Source organism: Anolis carolinensis, chromosome 1, assembly GCF_035594765.1.
Source record: "Anolis carolinensis isolate JA03-04 chromosome 1, rAnoCar3.1.pri, whole genome shotgun sequence".
Taxonomy (NCBI): domain Eukaryota; kingdom Metazoa; phylum Chordata; class Lepidosauria; order Squamata; family Dactyloidae; genus Anolis; species Anolis carolinensis.
Window position 1 is genome coordinate 178,891,098 of NC_085841.1, and position 23,990 is coordinate 178,915,087.

Sequence of the window (23,990 nt, forward strand, 5' to 3'; positions counted from 1 at the left end):
CAAATTTATACAAATTACTGCATATTGATTAATATAACAGTACAGACTAGATGCTCCACAGGAGTAAGGAATGGGAATATATTTGCCCATTGGAGCAGCGCATTAGGTATTATTTTGTCATGCAGAGTCTATTTATCTTCACAGTTCTAGTACAAGGTAAGTAGAGTAAACATTTCCTAAAATGCCTTACAGGGAAAATGGTAGCTAGGCACTCCACTTCTTCCACCTAGGAATGTTCTGTTCAAAACTCTGAGAAAATGGAAAGATCTGCAGGAAAGAAGTGGAGAGCGCAGCCTCAAACATTGATAGTTTTAAGTCTGAAATTTAGCAATGGACAGAAGAAGCTCAAAATTGGTTCCACAAATGCTTGGTGGAAACATTGGGAAACAAATAGTATTACAATACACCTCACATTTTCTCTTCCAAAGCCCAAAGAATAGGAGATCATTGCTAATGGCTTAAAATCTACATATTAAAACCTGTCGGGAAGAAAAACGACCAAGTTGCAGTCTCTGGGACTGTTGCCCAGGACACTCTCCAGACACCACAACACTTGTTGCTCTGCATACGATAGCTTTCTTTTTCCGAGATCGGCAGCTGACACTTTTCACTTGACGTTTGACTTCTATCCTTAGAATACTTCGGTCCCCTGTTGGACACACATTTGGATACAAATAGAATTGGTTTCTTGTTTTCAGCGCTGTAAAGAAGGTTATGATTTCAGCTCTCACAATGGAGCAAAGCAGCTGTTTTTGGCTTCATTAAAACAGAGCAATTGCACTGTAAGTGTTTTGTTTTAATCCCAGGTCATATTTAGACTTGCCATTCACGCACATGCACTGTAAAGGGCCTATGACAGTTGTTGTGTTGATATCATTGCCAAAGGTTGTTAGGTTAGCTGTTTAGGCATTACAAAACATAATGTGGTTGTGAAGTACACGAGACTCAAGTTTCCTAGAAGAGTTAAAACTGGAGCCAGTACAGAGTTTATTTATACGGCGGTTCCACCAATCCATGCAACTATGCCCTGGTGGCACAGCCGATTAAATTGCTGAACTGCTCCAACCCTGTCTGCCTTTATTAAACAGCTAAAAACATGGCTCTTCCAGTGTCATGACACAACAGACCCCTCTGATAGACATACTGCTATTTTTGCACTTTATCAAAAAGTGCAAAAATAGCTATTCGAAAACATGTAAATGTGAGTAGATCAATAGGTAGGTGCTCCATGCAGTCATGCCGGCCACATGACCTTGGAGGTGTCTACGGACAACGCCGGCTCTTTGGCTTAGAAATGGAGATGAGCACCAACCCTCAGAGTCGGACACAACTAGACTTAACGTCAGGAGAAACCTTAACTTTTACCTTATGTGGTGAATCTAAAGTGTGCAATTAGTTAACTACATCACTCAATGTTGTATAATTTTATAAAATAACTAGCTTTGCCCGGCCACGTGTTGCTGTGGCATGGAAAATAAAGTAATGAGAAGTAGGCAGGCTTTGAAGCTGCAAAGGCTATTCATTCCTGTGTATCTGTTTCTGTTTTTTTTTTATTGGAGGTCATACCTTGGATATGTCGGTGTGTTGTGGCATAGTCAATTGGCCAGGATGAGTAGGATTTAATGGCCTTGTAGCCTAAAAGCCTGGCGGATTCTTCCCTGGGGGATTTCTTTGTTGGGTGGTATTAGCTTGGCTGATTGTTTCTTGTCTGGAATTCCCCTGTTTTCAGATTGTAGTTCTGTATTTTCTGTTCTGGTTTTAGATATGTTTTATGTCCTTTGGCCCCTCTTCCTCCATACTCTCGTTCCGGCCCGGGCACTTGAGGACTTGTATGAATCCATCAACCGGGCTGAGCAGCAATGCTGCCTCCTCCATCATTGTCCTTCTCCCTCTTCTGCCTCCTCATCCTTCATTTCAGGCCTGGGTGCTGGAGGACTTGCCCGTCCTGGCCGAGTATGCCTCCTTCTACCAGGCCATGTTGCAGATCCCCATGGGCATGGGGAAGGAAGAGGAGTCAGTTGGCGAGAGAAATTCAAACCCCTCCCCGCGCCATCATCTCCTCTGCGCAGGCGTGAGATGGCCGCCATTTCCTGGTGTTGCATCAGCCTCGGAGTTCCTTTTTTTGGGGTTTGTTTATTTTTTTGTTGTAAAAACACAGACCAGATGACTATGTCTTTTGTTGCCAAATTTGGTGTTATTTGCTCCAGTAGTTTTGTTGTTTAAGTTAAGGGAAAAACGGTCAGAACATTTATATATATATAGATAACAAGCTGTAATGGGCTCAATCAAGACTTGGGCCCCTTCCACACAGCTGAATAAAATGCTTTGAACTGGATTATATGATAGTGTGGACTTCGATAACCCACTTCAAAGTAGTTATTGTCGGTTTTCTGCCTTGATAGTCTGGGATATAGGGCTGTGTGGAGGGGCTTTAGATCTGTGGCAAAGCAGACATCCTTTCATCCTCTACAATGTTTCTGACAAATAACTTCTCCTCAAATCTGCTATTAGCTCTCGGGGAGATGCTCCCATTGTCACCAATGAGTTTTCCTCCTAAGCCAAATGCAGATGAATGTCATGATTGTCACTTGGACAGTGGACACAGAGAAAGCAGTTCATCCTCCATTCTCTCCAGTCATAGCCTTCATTCCAACTAGCAAGTTTCCTCCCTCTCACCAGATGAAATATTTAAGATCTCTTCCAAACTACACAATGCATGTAGAATCTCTTTCCCGCTGCACAATTGTAGTATTTTAATGCTACTTTAACCGATATGGCTCCAGCCAATGGAATCTTTGGATTAGGAGGGGCATTCGGAATTACCTGCTCAACAAATTATAAATACCAATATTTCATAGGAGGTAGTATAGTATCCCAGGATTCCCTAGGATATAGCAGAAAACACATAGCTAATAACTGGGACCCCTTCTACACTGCCGTGTAAAATCCAGATTATTTGCTTTGACCTATATGGCAGTGAAAACTCAGATAATCCAGTTCAAAGCAGATAATGTAGATTATCTGCTTTGATAATTTCAATTATATGGCAGTGTAGAAGAGGTCTGGGATTCATAACTCAAAAGACATATGTATGTAAATAAATCACATTGGTTTCTGGAAGGGTTTGATTCTGGGAAGCTGGGTGTTCTAAACATCATCACTTAGGTCCCTTCTACACTGCCATGTAATCCAGATTATCAAAGCAGTTAAACCAAATTATTTGCTTTGAACTGGATTATATGAGTCTGCACTGCCATATAATCCAGTTCAGATAATCTGGATTTTATATGGCAGTGTAGAAGGGGTCTGTGTTCAGTGTGTATTGATTTCTAACTGAATCAAGATTCCAGGTGAAAGCTTGAGGACAACATTTAGCTTTGAATATGTTTTTATGGATTTTTAACTGATTTTAAAAAAAATACTATTGATGTTTCATTTTGTTTTAATGTTTGTATATTTGTAGATTTTTAATTGTATTGAAATGCTTTTAATGTAAGACACACAGAGAAAAACTGGGGTATAAACAAACATAAGCATCAATGTAATAATAGCATTCTGATTTCTGATTTGCAAGAAAATATATAGCTGATTTTCAGCTTATTTACAGGCAAGTAATGATCTAACTGCAAATTGCTCATGGTGCGATGCCAGGAGAAAGGTGTCACATCGATGACATGAATGAATCAATGAATACGTATCTTTTCCCTCCTTTTAAGTGTTGACACTCTCCATTGCTCAGGGTCTGAAAGAGCAGCTCATATCAGGACAGCCCACGTGATTGTGCTTTTTACCCTGTCTTGTCAAACACACTTCCAAGAGTCCCTTTGAAGAGTGTTGAACCATGTGAAATTGCTTTTTGCAGATTCCAGAGAGAAGCAGTGTCTCATTACAAATTAATTGAGGTCGCGCTTCTGTGTCCATTAACTACTGACAACTTTCAAGTAGTAGAAATGATTAATTCTTGCCCGCAAGGGACACAACAAGCATATCAGCTCAAGCCACATTTGTGACGTGGGAGGAAGAGGGAAAAGGCAACCCATGGCCATAGCAATTTAATGGCACCCTGATCCATAACTATATTTTTGTGGCAGCTGGTGTCTGCTGGAGTGGAAGGCAGTTGCCACAAAGCCGATGGTGAGATAACTCTTCTCAGGATTTTATATGGCTGTTTCATAATCCTTCGTCAGTCAAAATAACTATATAAAGGTACAAATACAGTACAGTGAAGGTAAAGTTTTTCCATTGACATTACGTCTAGTCATGTCTGACTCTGGGGGCTGGTGTTCATCTTCATTTCTAAGAGAGCCGGCATTGTCCGTAGATACCTCTGAGATCATGTGGCTGGCATGACTGCATGGAGCACCATTTGCTTACTCTGGTGTATATATCATGTTGATATCTATATATATAAAAGGGTAATGAAATTTCGGCCTAGGACAAAACAACAAAACTTTACATGCCAGAAACACTAAACTTGGCAGCACAACCCCTCATCCATGCCTCTACGTTCATACAACAAAAAGAAAAGAAAAATAAAGTCCTAATTAGAGGGAGAGGAATAATTGTTTTTATTCCAATTGCTGCCAGTTAGAAGGCTAAGATCTGTCCACTTGGTCTCCTAGCAACCCACTCAGCCCAGGGGACAGGCAGAGTTAGACCTCACTTAGGCCTCTTCCACACTGCCTAAAATACAGATTATCTAATTTTAAATGGATTATATGGCAGTGTAGACTCAAGGCTCTTCCACGCAGCTATATAACCCATTTATAATGGACTTAATGTCAGGGGAAAAGCTTTACCCTTTACCTTAACTACCACCAATTCCTCAATACTTTATTTCCCATACCACCAGACTTCGCCACAGCAACGCGTGGCCGGGCACAGCTAGTAGATTTATATGTATGTTACATTACCTTAATTGCAATTGCTTACTGTGGTCAATGTATGTTAATATTGTCCTACTGTTGAGTAACCTTTACTCCTAAGTAGCTGGCTTATCAATCATCAATCAAGGGACTGTCTAAGCTTTAAGGAAATTCAATATATTACATATTTTCATATTGTGCCTATGGTATTGGAACTGTGAGGAATATCTTTCTCCGTGTACGATCATTGTAGTGAGCATTTACTCTAGGCATATGAGGCATGTGAAATGGCATTAATTGCAACAGCTTGCATTCATCACTAATTGGTTAATATTCTACTTTGAAGTAACCTTTGTTTCTATCAGCCGCCTCATTGCCTTCAGGTGAATGATGGCACTTTTCAAGAGATTATATAAGTCTGGAGCTAATTCAGTGTCTTTACACTGAGCAGATGGTATTCTGAGGAAGACAGGAGTCTCCATGGCATTTATATTTATTGTAGTATTTCTTTCCTTTATATACAATAGATATGTGAAGTGAACTATTGTAATAGTTTTCTGCAGTCAGTGTTTGGTTAATATTATCCTACTTTAGAATAGCCTTTGTTGCTATCAGCTGTCTCATTGCCTTCAGGTGCATAATGATCAATTGCGATACTACAAGTGCCTGTAGTAAATTCAGTGTGTTGCATGTCCTTTTACTGAGGAGATGATATTGCTATTGTAAGGAAGCTCTCAGTCATTGGGAAATTTATGAACAATTAAGTGAGGAGTTAATAATAGAGCCGGGCTAGCATAGCGGTTTAAACAGCCAGCTATAGAAGATCTTGCTGACCGGAAGGTTGGGAGTTCAAGTAGAGCAAGTAGAGTAGGTCAGCAGTTCTAATCCAGAAAGTAGGGTGAGGTCCCACTGTTAGCCCCAGCTTCTGTTAATCTAGCAGTTTGAAAACATGCAAATGTGAGTAGATCAATAGGTTTGGCTCTGGTGAGAAGGTAACGACGCTCCATGTAGTCATGCTGTCATGACCTTGGAGATGTCTATGAACAATGCTGGCTCTTCAGCTCTGAAATGGAGATGAGCACCAAGACTTAATGTCAAGTGAAACCTTTACCTACCAGTGGAGATGGGCTCTTTCCCTAGACAAACAAATACATTTGGAGGCTCTCCATCTTTGGACAGCTGACTAATCCCTTCAGAAGGCAACCTCAATCAGCCAATCCACCAGGGGGAAGAGGGTTCACACGGGTGGGGCACCATCGAGGTGATGTGGGGGAGGAGGAAGATCGGTCACTTGCTGCCCAGGGAGAAGTGCAACAGAGTTCTTGCGACCTTGGAGAGGAATAGGTGTGGTAGTCTCCAGGACAGACCCCCCGGTCTTAAGGTTCTGCTTTTGAACGCCAGATCCGTCAACAGTAAGACAGCTGCCATTCAGGATTTGATCCTGGATGAGGGGGCGGATCTGGTATGCATCACCGAGACGTGGTTGGACGAGCTGGGTGGAGTGAATCTCACCCAGCTGTGTCCACCGGGTTTCGGGGTGCATCAACAGGCCAGGGCTGGGGGGTGGGGAGGAGGAGTCGCGGTGATCTTTCGGCAGTCCATCGCCCTGATCAGATGCGCCGTTCCGCAATCTTCGAGGTTCGAGTGTGTCTTCCTGAAGGTGGGAGTCCGAGACAGCTTGGGGATTCTGCTGGTGTACCGTCCACCCCGCGACCCAGCAGTCTTTCTGTCTGAGCTAGCAGAAGTGGTCTCCAATTCGGCCCTGATCTCCCAACAACTCATAGTTTTGGGAGACTTTAACATCCATGCCGAGACCACATTGACAGGTGCAGCTCAGGATTTCATGGTTGCCATGACGACCATGGGGCTGACTCAAGTTATATCTGGGCCCACACATCAGGCAGGACACACGCTGGACCTTGTCTTTCTTGTGGACGGTGGGACAGTCAGAGTGGAAGAGCAAAACATCCTTCCATTGTCATGGTCTGACCATCATCTGATCTGTTTAAGTTTCGCCGTGTCTTCTAACCTCCGCAGGGGTGGTGGACCCACTAAGATGGTCCGCCCCAGGAGGCTGATGGATCCGGATGGACTTCTGAAGTCTCTTGGGGATCTTCCTGTTCTGGAGACTGGCGATCCTGTTGATGTCCTAGCTGATCACTATAATAGTGAGCTGACAAGGGCACTTGACACGATCGCTCCCGAACGTCCCCTCTCGCTGCGTAGAGTCACGTCGACTCCTTGGTTCACTGAGGAGCTGGCTGTGATGAAGCGTGCGAAGAGGGGACTAGAGTGCATCTGGAGGAAATCTCAGGATGTGTCTGACCAAGCACGGGCTAAAGCCGCTATTAAGGCTTACTCCGTGGCTCTGCGAGCAGCCAGGAAAGCTTTCACGACTGCCCGCATAGCGTCTGCAGCCAACAGGCCATCGGAGTTGTTCTGAGTTGTTGTATCCTTCTGGGGAGGCTCTCTGGGATGGGGCTCGGTGGCACGGTTCTGCTGTGGCTCCAGTCCTTCCTGGAGGGCCGTTCCCAGTTGGTGAAGCTGGGGGACACCTGCTCGGACCCCTGGCCTTTGACCTGTGGGGTCCCGCAAGGGTCTATTCTATCCCCCATGCTATTCAACATCTACATGAAACCGCTGGGAGAGGTCATCCGGAGTTTTGGAGTGCGGTGTCATCTCTATGCAGATGACACGCAAATCCACTACTCGTTCCCATCTGACTCCAAGGAAGCCCCTCGGATGCTGAACCAGTGCCTGGCCACTGTGGCGGACTGGATGAGGAGGAACAAGCTGAGGATCAATCCTGACAAGACAGAGGCCCTCCTGGTCAGTCGCGCGTCGGATCGGGTATTGGGTGGCAACCTGTGCTGGACAGGGTCGCACTCCCCCTGAAATCACAGGTCCGCAGTCTGGGGGTCCTCCTGGACTCAGCGCTGACGCTTGAGGCGCAGGTGTCGGCGGTGGCCGGGAGGGCCTTCGCACAACTCAAGCTTGTGCGCCAACTGCGACCATACCTCGTGAAGTCTGACTTGACCACGGTGGTGCATGCCTTAGTTACCTCTAGACTGGACTACTGTAATGCGCTCTACGTGGGGCTTCCCTTGAAGACGGCCCGGAAACTACAATTGGTCCAGCGCTTGGCTGCCAGGTTAATTACGGGGGCGAGTTACAGGGAGAGATCTACTCCCCTGTTCAAGGAGCTCCACTGGCTGCCTTTTATTTTCCGGTCCCAATTCAAGGTGTATACCATCACATATAAAGCCCTAAACGGTTTGGGACCCACCTACCTTCGTGACCGTATCTCCTACCACAAGCCTACACGATCCCTTCGCTCATCAGGGGAAGCTCTCCTGTCCCCACTCCCGATATCCCAGACCCGCCTTGTGGGAACAAGAGAGAGGGCCTTTTCTGCTGTGGCTCCCCGATTGTGGAATTCTCTGCCCGCGGAGATTAGGCAAGCCCCCACACTAGCAGCCTTCAAGACAGACTTGAAAAAATGGCTCTTTTGCTGCGCTTTTGGAGAGTAACCATTTTATATTTCTTTTCCGTTGCTCCCCCTAATATCTATCCTCCAGAATACCCCACTCCCTTATGACCCTGTTCGCTGTGGTTTTTATTTTTATGTCTTTCTCACCCCGAGTTTTAACTTAATGTTCATGTGGTCTGCCGTTGTGTTTATTGTCTCCTTGTTTTATTTTGTAATGGATATTATTTACTGTATTGTCTATTGTAGTGTGTTGTGCTGTTCTTTTATATGCTGTTTACATTGTATTGTTTTGGGGGTGGCCCCATGTAAGCCACCCCGAGTCCCTGTTGGGGAGATGGTGGCGGGGTATAAATAAAATTTATTATTATTATTATTGTTATTATTATTATTATTATTATTATTATTATTATTATTATTATTATTATTATTATTACCTTTATCCAGACATAAACAGGAAAATGTAGTACTTTGTTCACTGGGACTTGTTCTTTTAGATGGAGAGAATTGTGGCCTTAAAGCAACGGTGGAATGATAAAGCCAATAGGATTTTGGCCTTCTGCAAATTGTGAAGGCAAAAGTCCCTTATACTTTGCTGCCACGGGAGGAGATGCAGAAAATGAGAATATGCAGAAATGACCCAAGGCATCTTAACTAGTGAAATTGCATAAGATTTTCATAGCATTCCAATAAGAAGTGTAGACTAGAAAACCAATAGCCAACCTCTTATTTATGGAGGCTCTTCGTGGCAAAAATGGGCACTTTGCTATTGCTGGAAAGGTGGAATGCAAACATGAACATTAGCATGAGAGAAAACCAATATAGATCTGATGGATACCATATTGCTTTCCATTTTATTGTTCTTGTAATGGCTTGTTAAAACAAATAAAAACAGACTTGCAAAAAACATGCTCTAAGAGGAGCCCCCACTCCATACACACACACCCTGGCACACTGAAACCTTCGAGTTAAAGGAATTTTTCCATCTGACTTGCAAGCATTTAAAAGATAAATGGAAACTGCAGATGAAAGAGAGAGGAGGGGCGAGGGAAGCGAGAACAGACGGATAAGAGCAAATTTAGTCCTTTTGTCTTCTGATGAGGTTCTCAAGGAAATTGCGGTGTTCTGAAGCTAGTATTTTAATGAGGAGGCAGCTTCACAAAGGCAGCAAAGTTGGTGTTCCAGGAACCTAGCTTAGGAAGACTGGGGGAGGGTAATTTTGTTAAATATGAGCTCCTTCCCTGCTGCCGCAGTTTGCATTTTAATTTGTGAGTCACATTTCATGTCACTCATGGGACTCATATACACCTACCATAAAATCTGTGAGCATCTTGCAGTGGTGATGGGGTGGAGTGTTCATGGTCCATCTGTCCTGAAACTGGTTTGGCATCATGGGACTCTCAACTTACTTTTACTGTCACCTCCATCTCTGCAGCAGATGGACAGTGGAAAAGGAATAGTGGTACCTGTGCACGTAGACAGAAGACTGGTTTGCATTGGAACCAGCCTACTCTCCTGGTTCTGGCCAAAGTGTGGGGCTACTCCAGAGTTTGAGTGGCATTTACATAACACAGGGTTCAAAGGATTCACCCCACATTAAGGACCAAACAATGTCCAGGAATTCTGGTTTTAGGGCTGGTGTATACCAGCCTATGGTTTGGCCCCTAGAAATATAGAGACAGTTAGCTAGGTCTCCTATAGGTGACATTTGCAGCTCTGAAATCTGGAGCTAACAGAACATATAAAATGTTTTAAAATGTTCAGAGTCCAATCCTTGTGTGAAATCATGATTTCAGTGACGGCATTCTTCTCTTTTCAAAATACTGTCTGGTCTAGAGCTGTCTTATTTTGTGGGTATATGCTCCAACTGTCCCACTTTGGCATGGGCGCTCAATTAATCCTTTGGTACCCCACTTCTTCTGCTGCTTTTAAAATGTTTTGCTTTCTTTCTCCTCCTTCCACTTTCCCCTTTTTTGTCAACTTATTTCCATTGGTGCAAATGGAGTTCAGTATTGTTGTATGTTTTCTGGGCTGTATGGCCATGTTCCAGAAGTATTCTCTCCTAAGGATGCCTAACATAGATGTGGGCGAAACTTCAGGAGAGAATACTTCTGGAACATGGCCATACAGCCGGGAAAACACACAACCCTGTGATCCCGGCCATGAAAACCTTCGACAACACATTGGAGTTCAAAGTGTTAAATTAGTTTAGAGTCAACTTGGGAAAGAAGAGGAGAGAGTTGAATCTTGTCCTTCCTTCAGGTAAAAACAAGCTGCTACAGCAGTGGTTCTCAACCTGTAAAGGTTTCCCCTTGACATTAAGTCGAGTCAGACTCTGAGGGGTGGAGATCCTCTCCATTTCGAAGCTGAAGAGCCAGCGTTGTCAGTAAATGTCTCTTAGGTCATTTGGCTGGCATGACTTCATGGAGTGCTGTTACCTTCCCGCTGGAGCGATACCTATTGATCTACTCAGTTGAATGTTTTCAAACTGCTAGGTTGGCAGAAGCTGGGGCTAATGATGGGAGCGCACCCCGTTCCACGGATTCAAACTGCCAACCTTTTGGTCAGCAGGTTCCACAGCATCATATAACCTTAAAAATACCGTACTCCTGGCTTATTTAAATTTAGGAAATGAAATCCTGCTTAGGCATAAATGGATGTTTCTTTTCTATGTGGGTTAGCCGGGGAGTTGGACTGGATGGCCCACAAGGTCTCTTCCAACACGTTATCATTCTATGATTACATATCTCTGTCATAGCTTTTAAGTGCATCTTAATCATCAATGACTTTACTTCTGGAGCATTGTCATTTCCTTTTTTTCCAAATCCGATCACTTCCATTTTTCTTCCGAAGTAACTATACACTACCCTTTAGTTTTCCAGTCTATTGATCAGACACAGTTCAATTTATAGTTCCATGATGTTGCTGTGTGACTTCAGGTTGTTTCTGTTTCCTTGACAAGATTTGTTTGTGGGGGGTTGCATTTGCTTTCCTCTGAAACAGGGATTCGAATCCAGGTCTTCAGAGGAATAATGATAATTTTATTTCTTACCCGCCTCTCCTCACAGTCCTACACTCAAACCACTACATCTTTCTAGATTAGCTAGAATATGAGACATATATTTTTGGGATAAGACATGCATTTCAGTGAAATCTTTTGCAAAACTAATCCAGTCTTACCATTCTGATTATCACTGGCAGAAATATATGGCTAAATTAAGATGATGAGGAATAAGATGGACATTTCTGGCAGAGAAGAGGAAGATAGGCTATGCTTTCTTAAGGCTGTTCTCATATTTGAAAAGGCTGGGTTGTCCGTGACATTGTATAACAAATCTAAAGTACACGAAAAACAAGAGATCTATAATTAAACTTTCACTACCAGTACAAAACTGAATAATGTATTGTTTTTAGAGATGCAATGGCATTGTAAAATTTTTAATGATTGTCTTCAGAGGTTCTAACTGAATGATGCTCTGCGTACCTGGGATAACAGCAATTATTTCTTAGTTTGAATATTCTTTGGGAATTTGTTGAAGCGTTCTTTATCAAAGCCACAAATTTATGCTTCTCCTGTTATCCCTCAAGGCATGATAATAACAAAATGCTTTTCAACAGCATACCAAACCCTGAGTGGTAGCCTGAGAAAAACAAGAAACCTTTGCTTTTGTTATCAGCTTGTAAACAACATTAGAATGACTTGGGGGGGGGGGGGGGGAAGAGGAGGAAAAAAAATCAAAACATGGCATTCTCATTTTACAAAGGAAGGGGATTTTTCTGGCAGTTTTAAAGATAAATGGGGGGGAGAATGAAATTCAAACAATACGTCAGAAACATTTAAACCAAGACGAAATAATTCCCTAGGTGACATCTGTAAACAACAGCTGGATTCACTAGTTAAACATGTAAAAGAACACTGTATTCATAAAATTTAAAAGCATAAATAGCCTGGCTTTCATCCATGCTTAGACTTGAAGTAATCCCCATAATTTTAATAGATCATCTTTTAATCTCTTCAGTGGTTCATCTCCTTGTGTGTGTGTGTGTGTATATATATATAAAATTAAATCATTCATAGCATTAAAAATGGAAGTGCAAATTTCTATACTATAAGATGCATTAGTATTTTAGGAAGACAGGAAGAAAAAACTGAAGTAAACAGAGGAAAATTGTATTTGTTTAGAACAGGCATGAGCAAACTTCAACCCTCCAGGTGTTTTGGACTTCAACTCCCACAATTCCTAACAGCCGGTAAGCTGTTCAGAATTGTGGAAGTCCAAGACACCTGGAGGGCTGAAGTTTGCCCATGCCTGGTTTAGAAACAGAAAGTAGAGATCAGCATTTCTATGCATGAACTCATTATTTTTTTAGGAAAAAAAGCTCAGATAATATTCATATAATACAGTTCAAGTAATGGTGATCCTTATTAAAACAGTACATAATTCTGTAATCGCAAGGCCAACTTGGCAGGATGTGCTTCTGAGAAAACTTAGACAAAGTATCCTAAAAGGCACACAACGATCCCACGCTTCCCATTGAAACACTGGTAGGTTTCAATTGGTTAACATTCTTAATTTTAAATAATGATTTCTTTCATGTTTTTGCACTACAAATAAAATGTGTGTTGTGTGCACATTTCTTTCTAACTATAGTCTGGCCCCACAACAGTTTGAAGGACCATGAACCAGCCCTCTGCTTAAAAAGTTTGAAGAACCCTGATCAAAAGTTTGGCCAAATCAAACCATGTTTATGGACGGCGGGCAGGGTTTTTTTTTTTTTTTTTTTTGGAAAAGATGGATTCTTGCTCCCCCCCCCCCCCCCCCCCCCCCCCCCCCAGGACATAATACAAGAATAACTTACAGCAGATGGCAAAACTATGAATAACTTTAATCAGAACTTTAAAAGAAATGTATCGCCACATTATACATTTTCAACGTGGGAAAGCACTCTGTCATACTAAATTCACATTTACTGATCACATAGATGAATGTGCAGTGGCTCTTACTTCTGTTTCGGATTTTTTTTTTTTTGGTGGAGAATGCTTTTCATGAAAACTGAGACTGGGAAAACTTATGGGGGGCACGAAACAGCAGAAATCGTTCTGTTCTATTTTCGTTTCAAATTTCGGGTACCCACGTTCTGTTTTCGGGAAGATTCCAAGAGATTAGGCATTCATGATCTGGAGTTCTGTTTCCGTAAGAATTTTTCCAAAAACAGAACCAGGGGTGGGGGATGACTCGAAATTTGAAATGAAAACAGAATGAAAACAAAGTGGATTTCTGCCATTTTGCATAGCCCTACTTTAGAATGTGTTGGGAAGCCAGCATAGAATTTTGTTACCCTCCAGATGTTACTAAACTGCAATTCCCAGCAGCCCTCGCCATGGTAGACAATGTTGAGGAATGCTAGAAGTTGCAGGTCTAATACGTTTGGAAGACCCTTGAATTGGGAGTCCTAGAAAAAGAACTGTGAGTAATCTCCCAAAACACAACTCTGCTAGCTAAAAGCAATACCCAGAGACGTCATTTTTTCTGAGAAGCAATGAGCAAACTTCATGTATGATATGTTAGATGCAATCTAGCATACGTTTAACAGTTTTATGTATTGTGGGCGACAATGGGATGATCAAGCACCTGTTTCAATCTTGAAAAGGTGCCTAACTTTGGCAGGATTGCATAGACACCAGGCAACTGATGGTGTTGCACAGGTAACACTTTGCAACATTGTAGTGAAATGCCAGGGCTTTCATTGTGAAAACCTAAAAGGGTGCCATAATAACAAACGACAGAAGCACCAGATGAATTAATTTTTTTTTCCATGGAGGAGGTAAGGCAGAAATGTAATGCACACCGTATGTATGAAACTATACAAACATTTATTCACCTTCGCCTTTGGTGGTAATTCATCATTGTAATCCAAACATGTCATATTTGCTGCATTAATTCTAAATAAAGTTAATTTGAGTATGGCTCTCTCTCTCTCTCTCGTCACTGAATCCCTAGTCAATTACAGTAGCAATACTGGGCCTCTGTTTTGATCAATGTATGTCAGGAAGAACTAAGCTAAAATAGTAAGCACACGTTGCGGCATTTGCTTCGAACGCATTCCTGAGGTACATATGCCCCCCCCCCCCAAACCCAGAACATGAAATTTGCAGTTTCATATATACATTATTTGATAAAGAAACAACTAGCCAAGTAGGCTTTAAAACCACTCTTAATACACTTTACCTTTGCCACAGGAGGTTTGGCTTCCAAGAGCATCACAACAAGATTGTAGTGTGCATTAAATCTGCCCCTAGAGCTCCAGGTCGTTTCCCCAAGTTACTCCTTGAAACTTCAGGTTTACTTTATGACGTAACAGTCTCTAATGTCAACTCCCACAGCAGAATTGAAACGTCGAAGAGGCATTATTTATAAATGACATTCCCTTTCTTTGCACTTGCATTTAAAAGTGTGTGGGGTTTTTTTAAACAAAAGCAATACACCGCTTGTAAGTAGGCTACAGAAACAGCCTTTGTTTCAGTAAGTGCTTTGCACAATCAATGCAAACTAAAAACACTGTAGGCAAAAAGATGAACAAAAAGCAGAGGATTAAATTAAATAGAAGAACTTCATATGCAGGTATAACTGGCTTAATGCAATTTCCTTTGCTCAGTGCAGGGCATGTTCTTATTTCAGTTTGGGAAAAGGCAAACGTTTCAGTGCCTTAGTTCTCAAACAAAACACACGTTTATTGCCAATTTTTAAGAGTTCAGGTAAACACACTGTTCGTTTTTACCACTCATTACTTTTTTTTAAAAAAAGTGTTAATAATCTTAATAGTGATTTGTTTTTTTAAGTCTCAAGCATAAGTCTCAACTCTGGATATACAGTACAAATTCAGAAAATAAAATATCGTTAGCAGTTAAGGAAACAATTTTTTTTCAACCAAGATACACAATTATCTTGCTGGATTGACAGTGAACTCTCCATTTCACATGGACGATTATGAAGCTTGTTTATCTTCTTCAGAACAACATGGACACAGGACGAGTACATTCCAGGGTGTTTTTGTTTGTTGCGTCTCAAGTCAACGCTGCATATACAATCCATAGCTCTTGTCATCCAGCTCCCTTCATCATCTCGCATAACGCTTAATGTAATCGTCAACCTTAGTTCGGAAGTCTTCCTACAAAAGGGAGGAGGGACAAAAAGACTGTATTACACTGCCAGAGGTACTGATGTATGTTGGATTTTTGTAAGAAGAAAGTTACATTTGTGGCTGTATTTACAGGTGCACACTATGTAATCATAGAATAATAGAGTTGGAAGAGTCCACATGGCCCATCTAGTCCAAACCCCTGCCATGCAGGAAAAGCACAAAGTATTCCTTTGTAAATATCTTTGTACCTACAGTTCTTACCATTTTAGATTGAGTACACATTATGCTTTGCAGGTTTCAAGGGTGTCTGTTTTATGACATGTTTTGTACTCAACTGGTTTTTTAAACAATTCTATTGAATATGTATGTAGGATATCACAATTCACAATCACATAATCCATAATTGCATCACTGAAAAGTCAGAAAAAATAAACAATAAATTTCCATTAAAATTCTCTTGACATTTCAATTTCTATACATACCTACCTATTTATATCAATCAGTTTTACCCCACTCCCTTTCTCACTCACTCCCCACCCTTCGGGGATGGTTGTATCGCTATTTCCTATATTATTTTAATTGATCGATCATGAAGGTAGTCTGTTGTAGTTCCTTATATTTTCTTTTTCCTTTGACTCTGGCTATCAGAATTTTCCATTTCAAATCCTTGTTCTCACTGAGACAACCGTTTGTGTATTTGATTCTCCTTTCAGATATATAGTTCAAAAGTATTTGAACCATTTTTTAAATTTTTCCATTTTCTTTGCTCTTTCCAGCCCTGGTCAACCGCTGCTTGGGAAGTCTATCATATATTTTACAATATCAATAAATTCTTTATTGCTACATTAAACTTATAATCTCTGGGTAAAAATGTTTTTTTTTATTCAGTTTTACTTTTAGCTCTAAATTTTTCCCCATATCACTCTTTATTTTAATTTTTTGTAACACAATCCCATCACATATGCATAAAGGTATCTGTTTCACATTTGTGCCAACATTATTTTGATGTGCATTTAGTTATATATGTTAGTTGATTTGGAGTTCAATACCATTTATTTCCCACTGTGTTTTTTTAACCCCTACGTGTTTCATTATTCAAAGTTGTATGGATCAAGTGTTCAATGTCCTTCTCATTACTATTAAGTTCCCCTTTTCATACCTCGATCAGTGTTTGTTTCAAATTATATTTTTTCTACTATTTTCCTATATATATAACCCACCAAACCTTTATCCTTCTCTGTTTTCCATTTTAAAATTTGGTCTAAATCTGCTTCAAGGCTTTCTTTTCTTTTCCATTCTATAATTCTGTTTTATTCCGTTACTTTGTCCACATTTTTAACACCTCCCAATCCTTAATTGTTCAATCTTAGTTTAGGAGGTCTTCAATCATCCTTATTCTGCTTTGTTTCTTTTCTACTTCACTGTTATTCTTTTCACCTAGGAAGGTCATCTTTTACCTTTTCAAAACTACCACAAGGCATCTCTGGAATGATAAATCAGTTTGTCGCTTTTCTTTGCAGATAGAGAATGTGGGGAAACCTAATTGTTCTTCTGCCTGTTAGTGGTGCCCAGCAGCCCAGTTCTGAGTGGTCATGCACACCAGCCAAACAACTGTCCTGCCTTGATATTCTGCTTTAGTTCTCATTTATGAATTGGCACTATGATAAAAATGCAAGGTGTAGCATGCCACCCCACCCCTGCATGGAATGGAGGGGACAATGCTTCCTTGCACCCATAGCGCCTGATCCTCATCAGAAGGCCAAGCAGCTCATGGTAACTCATGCCTGCCACCGAGAAGACTCCCTGTTAAACTTGACATTCCTCAATAGGCCTGGAAAAGATTCAGCTCTGAAACCCTGAATATATGCTGCCAACCTGTTTTTAGGTATTTTGAAACAGAAGAGTTGCAGAGTCGAGGTCCAAGGACACCACCCAGACTCTGTTGGAAACTGGCTTCAAGATAAGTATTCTAGGACAGAGCTCCTTAAACCTTGGGTCCTGACCCCCAAATGGGGTCTCTTTAGTTCAATGTTGGGGTCACGAAAGGCTCCCCCCTCTGATTAGGAGCGGATGGAGGAAAACAAAAAGCTGAGCCCAAGCTGCGAAAGCAATGGAAAGGTAGCCAGCAGAGGTAGCTTCAATTACAGGGCAAAAACTGAAGTTAGTGAATGGCTCAATAAAGTGGTAACAGGAAAGCCATGCCTCCTTTGAACAAGTCATTTTGAACTGGTTCTTTCAGTACTGACACTCAAACTACGTTTTAAAATTACAAGAGGAATCCTCACGAAGACACAGCAGATTGCACTTATCTTCATGAAAAACAAAGCAAACAGGTCTTAAGTGTTTCAAAAGCAGATACTGATACATAAAGCTACTCAACAGATGGTTCCTTTGTGCTCGAATATTATTCATGCGACGACGCAGCCTAAGTTCTTCCTCAACACTGAGCAAATTGTGATTTGCAAGTGAAAGACTGAACTCCCAAAAACAAAAATAATTCATTATCAGAGGGGATAGCTTGGGTTGGCATTCTAGAATTTAACAAAACACACAAAATATAGACGCCAGGCTATGGGAATACTTTCTATTGTTCTCTGGGGACTGGGCGTGCTCCCATGTCACCTGATTTTGTGTTGTTGTTTTTTTAATTCTCTTTTATCTGAACAAAAGAGCAGTTTTTAAATTACTGTCAAACTCAGCTTCCCATGTGAGAAAGGAAACAACTTTTCAAGAAATGCCATTACAGAGTCTCATGGAAGGAGGCGTGGGTTTCAACACACTTGCTTGGCATCCTAGTTTATGACATTATCTGGTCCCAAATAATGAGATTTTAATAAGGTTTTTACAATATGACCTGAAGACACTTCTTTTGAAGGGTGATGGTATTTTGCCCATCGTATCCCACCATTATAATCTACATGGTTCCAAACCAACCTCTGGTCAGGTTGAAACTTGTTTCCAGTGGAAGGACTTGCAGACAAAAGGTGAACATTTAGCAACCCCCCTCCAAAAACAACACCAACACCTTATTGCACTTTTGTAAAGAGGCAAGTAAATCCAAGGTAATGCTTTCAAGGTATAGAATTTTAAAAATGCATTTTGAATACCAAGGCATATTTCTTGTTGAAGGCAACAAAAAGGATTTTAAAAACAATCAATACTTCTGTACAAGAACATTGTCGCTATCCTGTTACTCACCTTGTCCCGTAAATGATGTTCTGCAGCTTCAATATTCAAAGGATCATCAAAATTCAGGAGATCCTACAAAGCACAGAAATAAGGCTTAAAAGAAAGGCAAGTTGTGATTATCAAGTCTGTGAACAGCAGGATGGGACAAAGCAACCAAGATCCAAAGAACAAGGCCACCAGTTCCAGAACTGTTCTAAATAACAGTTGCTTCTGAAACTGAAATAGTTGAAGCTGTTTACACTATGACTTGGCAAACCACTAACAGAGGAAAAGTTAGAAATCTACACCTCAGGACGGCCTTGGGTATCTATGAGAATCTCATTTATTACAATAATTATTTTAATCTCCAATGGCAAATTCAATCAATCTCTATTCGGATTTGTTCAAATTTAGGAAAGACTGAGGAATGCAACGGGATATGAAAGGGAACAAGCCCAAAGCATGATCATGGTTTAACGACAGTGAGCTGGGATCTCTGATCTGGTCCAAGACTGAACTTTGGAAACATACAGTTGACCCTCAAAAACAGTAACTGGATAGAGTTTTAATTTTGTTTCGAATACTTTAAGCCTGCCCAGAATATTTTCCCCCTTATTTGCTCATCTTTGAAGAAGTGTTTTTCTGATTTCGTTCTGTTTCAACAGATGTTTCCCATGGAGTTTATAGGGACATGTATGCATACACAAGCTGCTATCTGAGAAACATGTCAAAACTAATTTTGCCATATTCTGGATACTGGCTAGTGAACAGGCTTTCTTCACTCTGCCACATATGCAAAATACTGTATAGAGCCATAAATCCAGTATCTTCACTGAAGAAAACAACTGGGTATGTTTATTTGTGATAAAGATTCAACAGATGTATCACGAACTGAGTTGCATTCAAATCAATGAGTCTTATTTCACAGTAGATATACACAGAAGGGTGCTATGAATCCTATTAAAGTAATAGGATTTAAAATCATTTTAGCAGAATAGGCACTCAATTTTAGGCATACTAACTGAAAACTTTGCCCCATTCACTAATTGCCTGTAGTCAAACTAAGGCCCCTTCCATACAGCTGAATAAAATCCCACATTGTCTGCTTTGAACTGGAATATATGGCAGTGTGGACTCAGATAATCCAGTTCAAAGCAGATATTGTGGGATTTTCTGCCTTGATATTCTAGGTTATATGGCTGTGTGGAAGGGCCCTATACTCAATATTCTCAAACATGTCTCTCTAGCTGCAAACTGCTATTCATTTTCACGAAGAGTATATTAAAACAGCTAGAAAGTTGACACGTTCATGTGTTAATGAAAACATTACAGAAAAAGGGAAAAGGAATAATCGCTATGGAAACAAGAGATCATCTGGCAAAAGTTTAAATTATTTTCTCAGAAGTATTCTTTGTGGTTGACACTAAAATGACCTAAAACCACACTGTTATATTCCGACTGTCACAATTAACTTAAGATTTAGTGGTTGGAGTTGGACAAAAATGCAGAATTCAAATCCTTGATCGACCAGGAGAAGCCAATGGGCAAAGTTTTAGCCCCAGAAGAAGGAAATGACAGGTGAAAGGCAGGATAAGAAATAAAACAAACAAACAAGAAGATCCGGTGATAGTATCATCACAAGTCAGAGTTGAATTAAAGGCACAGACCAACCACAAAGTATTTTTTTGTTTTTAAAAACTTTTCTTAAATTAAATTCCTAGAAATATGTAGCTTTGCAGATATTGCACTAAAAATCCCAGCAACTATAGCCAGCATAGCCAATGGAGAACAATACTAGAAATTTCAATCCAACGCTATTTGGAAGGCCACACAAAACCTAGAAAGGTGCGATAGTTTATGGAAAAAAATCTACCTCTCTAATAGCTTTAAAAGTAGCTCAGAATTACACATGAACAGATCACTGACTTTTCAAAATGACAGGTAGTTAGCAGAAATGTTCCCTGAACTTTCAATATTTATTTATTTATTTATTTATTACAATATTTATATCCCGCCCTTCTCACCCAACAGGGGACTCAGGGCGGCTTACAATAAAACAGACATATAAAAACAGTACAATACACTATAAATCAGTTAAAAAATTAACTTACATATAACATTCATAAAATGCATTTATAAAATATAGATTTAAAATCTTTTGCTCCTTCAAATGCTGTTTTGCTTGGGAGGGAAAATATTGTAAGTACTCCCTGTAAAAACATGGTAAGGCCTGATGACAGATCTCACATTTGATACCTAAGCCCCTGCATGTTAGAAAATAATAACACTCTGAATGCACAAATACAGATATTATTTAAGACATCAGCCTGAAGATCATGCCAAATTGCACAAAGCTCTGTAGCTTGTAAGACATGACTGCTTTCAAAGTTCAAAAGGACTTTCCCGAATTTTTACTGAAGTATGTACTGGGAAAAAAGGGCAGTGAAATCTGATTTACTGCTATTAGATGTCTCAAATTCTGGAAAGATTCCATCAGCACTGCCTTCAGAAAATCCAGCTCCTCACTTAAGAAGACAGGAGGACAAATGTTAGCATTCTGGAAGAAGCAAAGACTACCTGCACTGAAATGATTATTCTCTGCCATCAATTACGTTGAACCAGTCATGTTATCTGAATGCCCGATCACAACCTCCAAAAGCTGTTATTTACTCTCAGCTCACAAAAATGGAATGTCGGTAGGCAGCAAAAGAGATTTAAAAATGGGCTTGAAGCTAACCTTGAAAAAAGTGCTGTAAACAGAGAATTGAGAAGCTCTGGCCTTTGCAAGTTGGCTGTTAGCAATTATGCTGTAGATTTTGAAGATACAGAATAGGGGGCAAAAAGAAGAAACGTGCCAAGAGAAAGACACATTGCAAGTGACTTCCTTCCATCCAGAAATCTATGTCCTCAGTGAAAGGCCATGTGAATCCAGAACAGGTCTTCACAGTCACACAGATCCACTGCCAAGATTCTACCTCTGCAAGACAATCATACTTGGCCATGATGATGATGCGATGGATTATCATCTAATGTGAGAACTTAAAAGGACGGCTGCAGAAGTAGAGGGGAAAATAACCAGAGAAGAGATATGAGAAGGAACAAATTTCAGCATGATTACAGTAGTCTGGATGATCGTTGATAATGGCTCTATAATAACTACAAGGCAGGAAGAGCAGATTTGGCAGATGTCAAGAAAGGAAGACTCAAATGTGCAAAATAACAGCATTTCCAACACTGACAAGAGTATGTAGGAGCAGAACAGAACTGGCCATTGAGGTAAAGATCTCTTTTTATTCCTTTATGCAGCTTTAGGTGTTCTGTCCAGGAGTAATGAGGGCAAAGAAATGTAAGTAATCAAGTACCAAGAACATAAGGATAATGAGGTAGAAGCAGGGGGCCCTGTACAGGTTAGATTCAGCTTCTATATTTAAATTTACTGCTATTGCAATAAAAGAGTTCCAAAATACTTCTAAATTATTTCTTTGCATTGTATGTGTGACTGGGAAGGACGAGTAAACAGTCAAAGTAGGGTATAATAATTAAGATCAAATTCCAAAGTGTCTTGTTTTGAAGAGTGGGAAAAGAAACTTAAAGAAATGAATTAAAATGTTAGAAGGAGGCAGTGAATGACTGGTAAAGGCACTCTCCAGGTAGGTCCCCAAGGTGAGCGTGCTTGACTTACTATTCAGATATGGAATAATTTCTGTTTTGTGACTTTGTTTCCTAACAGCCTTTGCTATATTTAATAAAGTAGTATATGCCCAGCTATAGATAGCTAACATTTGACTCCATATTATGTTTACTTATTTCTTAAAAACAGACTTCAAAGTACCTTAAAATAATGGGAAAATCTGATAAAACAGAAAGAGCAATCTGAAGAGCCAAAGGCAAGGTGACACAATGTTATCCTAGGCCCCTTCTACACTGTCATGTAAAATCCAGATTATCTGCTTTGAACTGGATTATATGGCAGTGTATACTCATATAATCCAGTTCAAAGCAGATAATCTGGATTATTGGGCAGCGTAGAAGGGGTCTTAGCTGCCTGCGGGAAACTGAAAAGGGATGGAGCCAGTTTGCCTTCCTTCAGGAGGGAGTTCTACATTTGGGATGCTGCCCTGTTGTGTGTACCAATGTAGCTTTGTATTCCACATACACACTTTCAGATGACGGGAGAGAAGATGGAGGATAAGCAGAAACCTGGAACGGAGTGAAACAACTGAAAAGGAAAAGGGATGGTGGCAGATGAATCTTGGATAATCATTTGCAAAGGGACTTTATAAATGACCAGATTTAAACACTGTAAATCATGAAATACCTTAAGTAAAAGAATATGAATATGCGAGACATCTTTATTTAATTTTTTTACAAGCTGGGAAGCAGAGAAGAAAAGTGTTCTGACATTAAGCTTTATAGCTACAATCTAGAAAAAGCTTCAAATTGGATTTTTAGAAAAGCATGACCTCATTTATATGCTTTATCTGCAATGCCTTATGCAGTCTTTCAGAACATTCTTTTGAAACACAGTGGAGTTTAGAAAGCAGTTTTGCATTATTACCCAGAATATGCAATCTGGGGAGGAGGGGGGGGGAGAGCACATTTTCTCCGTATAAGCTCTACTTTGCACATATAATGGCAATCAGGATTGCAGTCAATACTGAGTTCTCCACATTTCACTGGATGCTTCTTACAGATTGTTAAAGAGAAAAATAGTAAGATTTTCAGCTTCCTTCATTTCCAGAGGAATGGAAGAAATATCTCACTACCATCTCACTACCACAGCTAAAATAAAAATGAGGGTGCTTCGACTGATCCAGCCCTCTATAAGGACAGCATTAAGAATGAGGCTGAGATGGATGGTGAAGTTATATTGATAGGAGTGAATCTCATTTGTACCTTAATTGCAAAGTAAAGGTTTCCCCATGACATGAAGTCTGACTGTGGGGGTTGGTGCTAATCTCCATTTCTAAGCCAAAGAGCCAGTGTTGTCTGTTAACACCTCCAAGATCATGTGGCTGGCATGACTGCATGGAGCATTGTTACCTTCCTGCCTGAGTAGTACTTATTGATCTACAAACAATTGAATGTTTTTGAACTGCTAGTTGGAAGAAGCTGGGGCTAACAGCGGGAGCTCACCCCACTCCCTGGATTCAAACCACTGACCTTTTGGTCAGCAAGTTCAGCAGCTCAGCAGTTTAACCCACTGCGCCACACAGGGCTCCTTTATTGCAAACTCTCCCTCAAAACTCTAAGACAAAGAGGACATCAACACATCTCCAATGGGATTTTGTTTCTCTTAGCACAGTTCTAAGAATAAACTTCCCATT

At 40.6% G+C, this 23,990-nt stretch overlaps 1 protein-coding gene across 1 annotated transcript in view; it reads right to left on the bottom strand.

Moving 5' to 3' along the window:
- Nucleotides 1–13,218: 13,218 nt before the first annotated feature.
- The window catches only part of ube2f (ubiquitin conjugating enzyme E2 F (putative)), a 51,211-nt gene continuing 40,439 nt past the window's right edge, over nt 13,219–23,990 (bottom strand). The window contains exons 9-10 of the mRNA XM_003215136.4: nt 18,694–18,756; nt 13,219–15,522 (exon numbers count right to left, since the gene is read on the bottom strand). Coding sequence (XP_003215184.1) covers nt 15,472–15,522; nt 18,694–18,756 — 114 coding nt within the window. The 3' untranslated portion in view covers nt 13,219–15,471. The remainder of the gene's footprint in view (nt 15,523–18,693; nt 18,757–23,990) is intronic.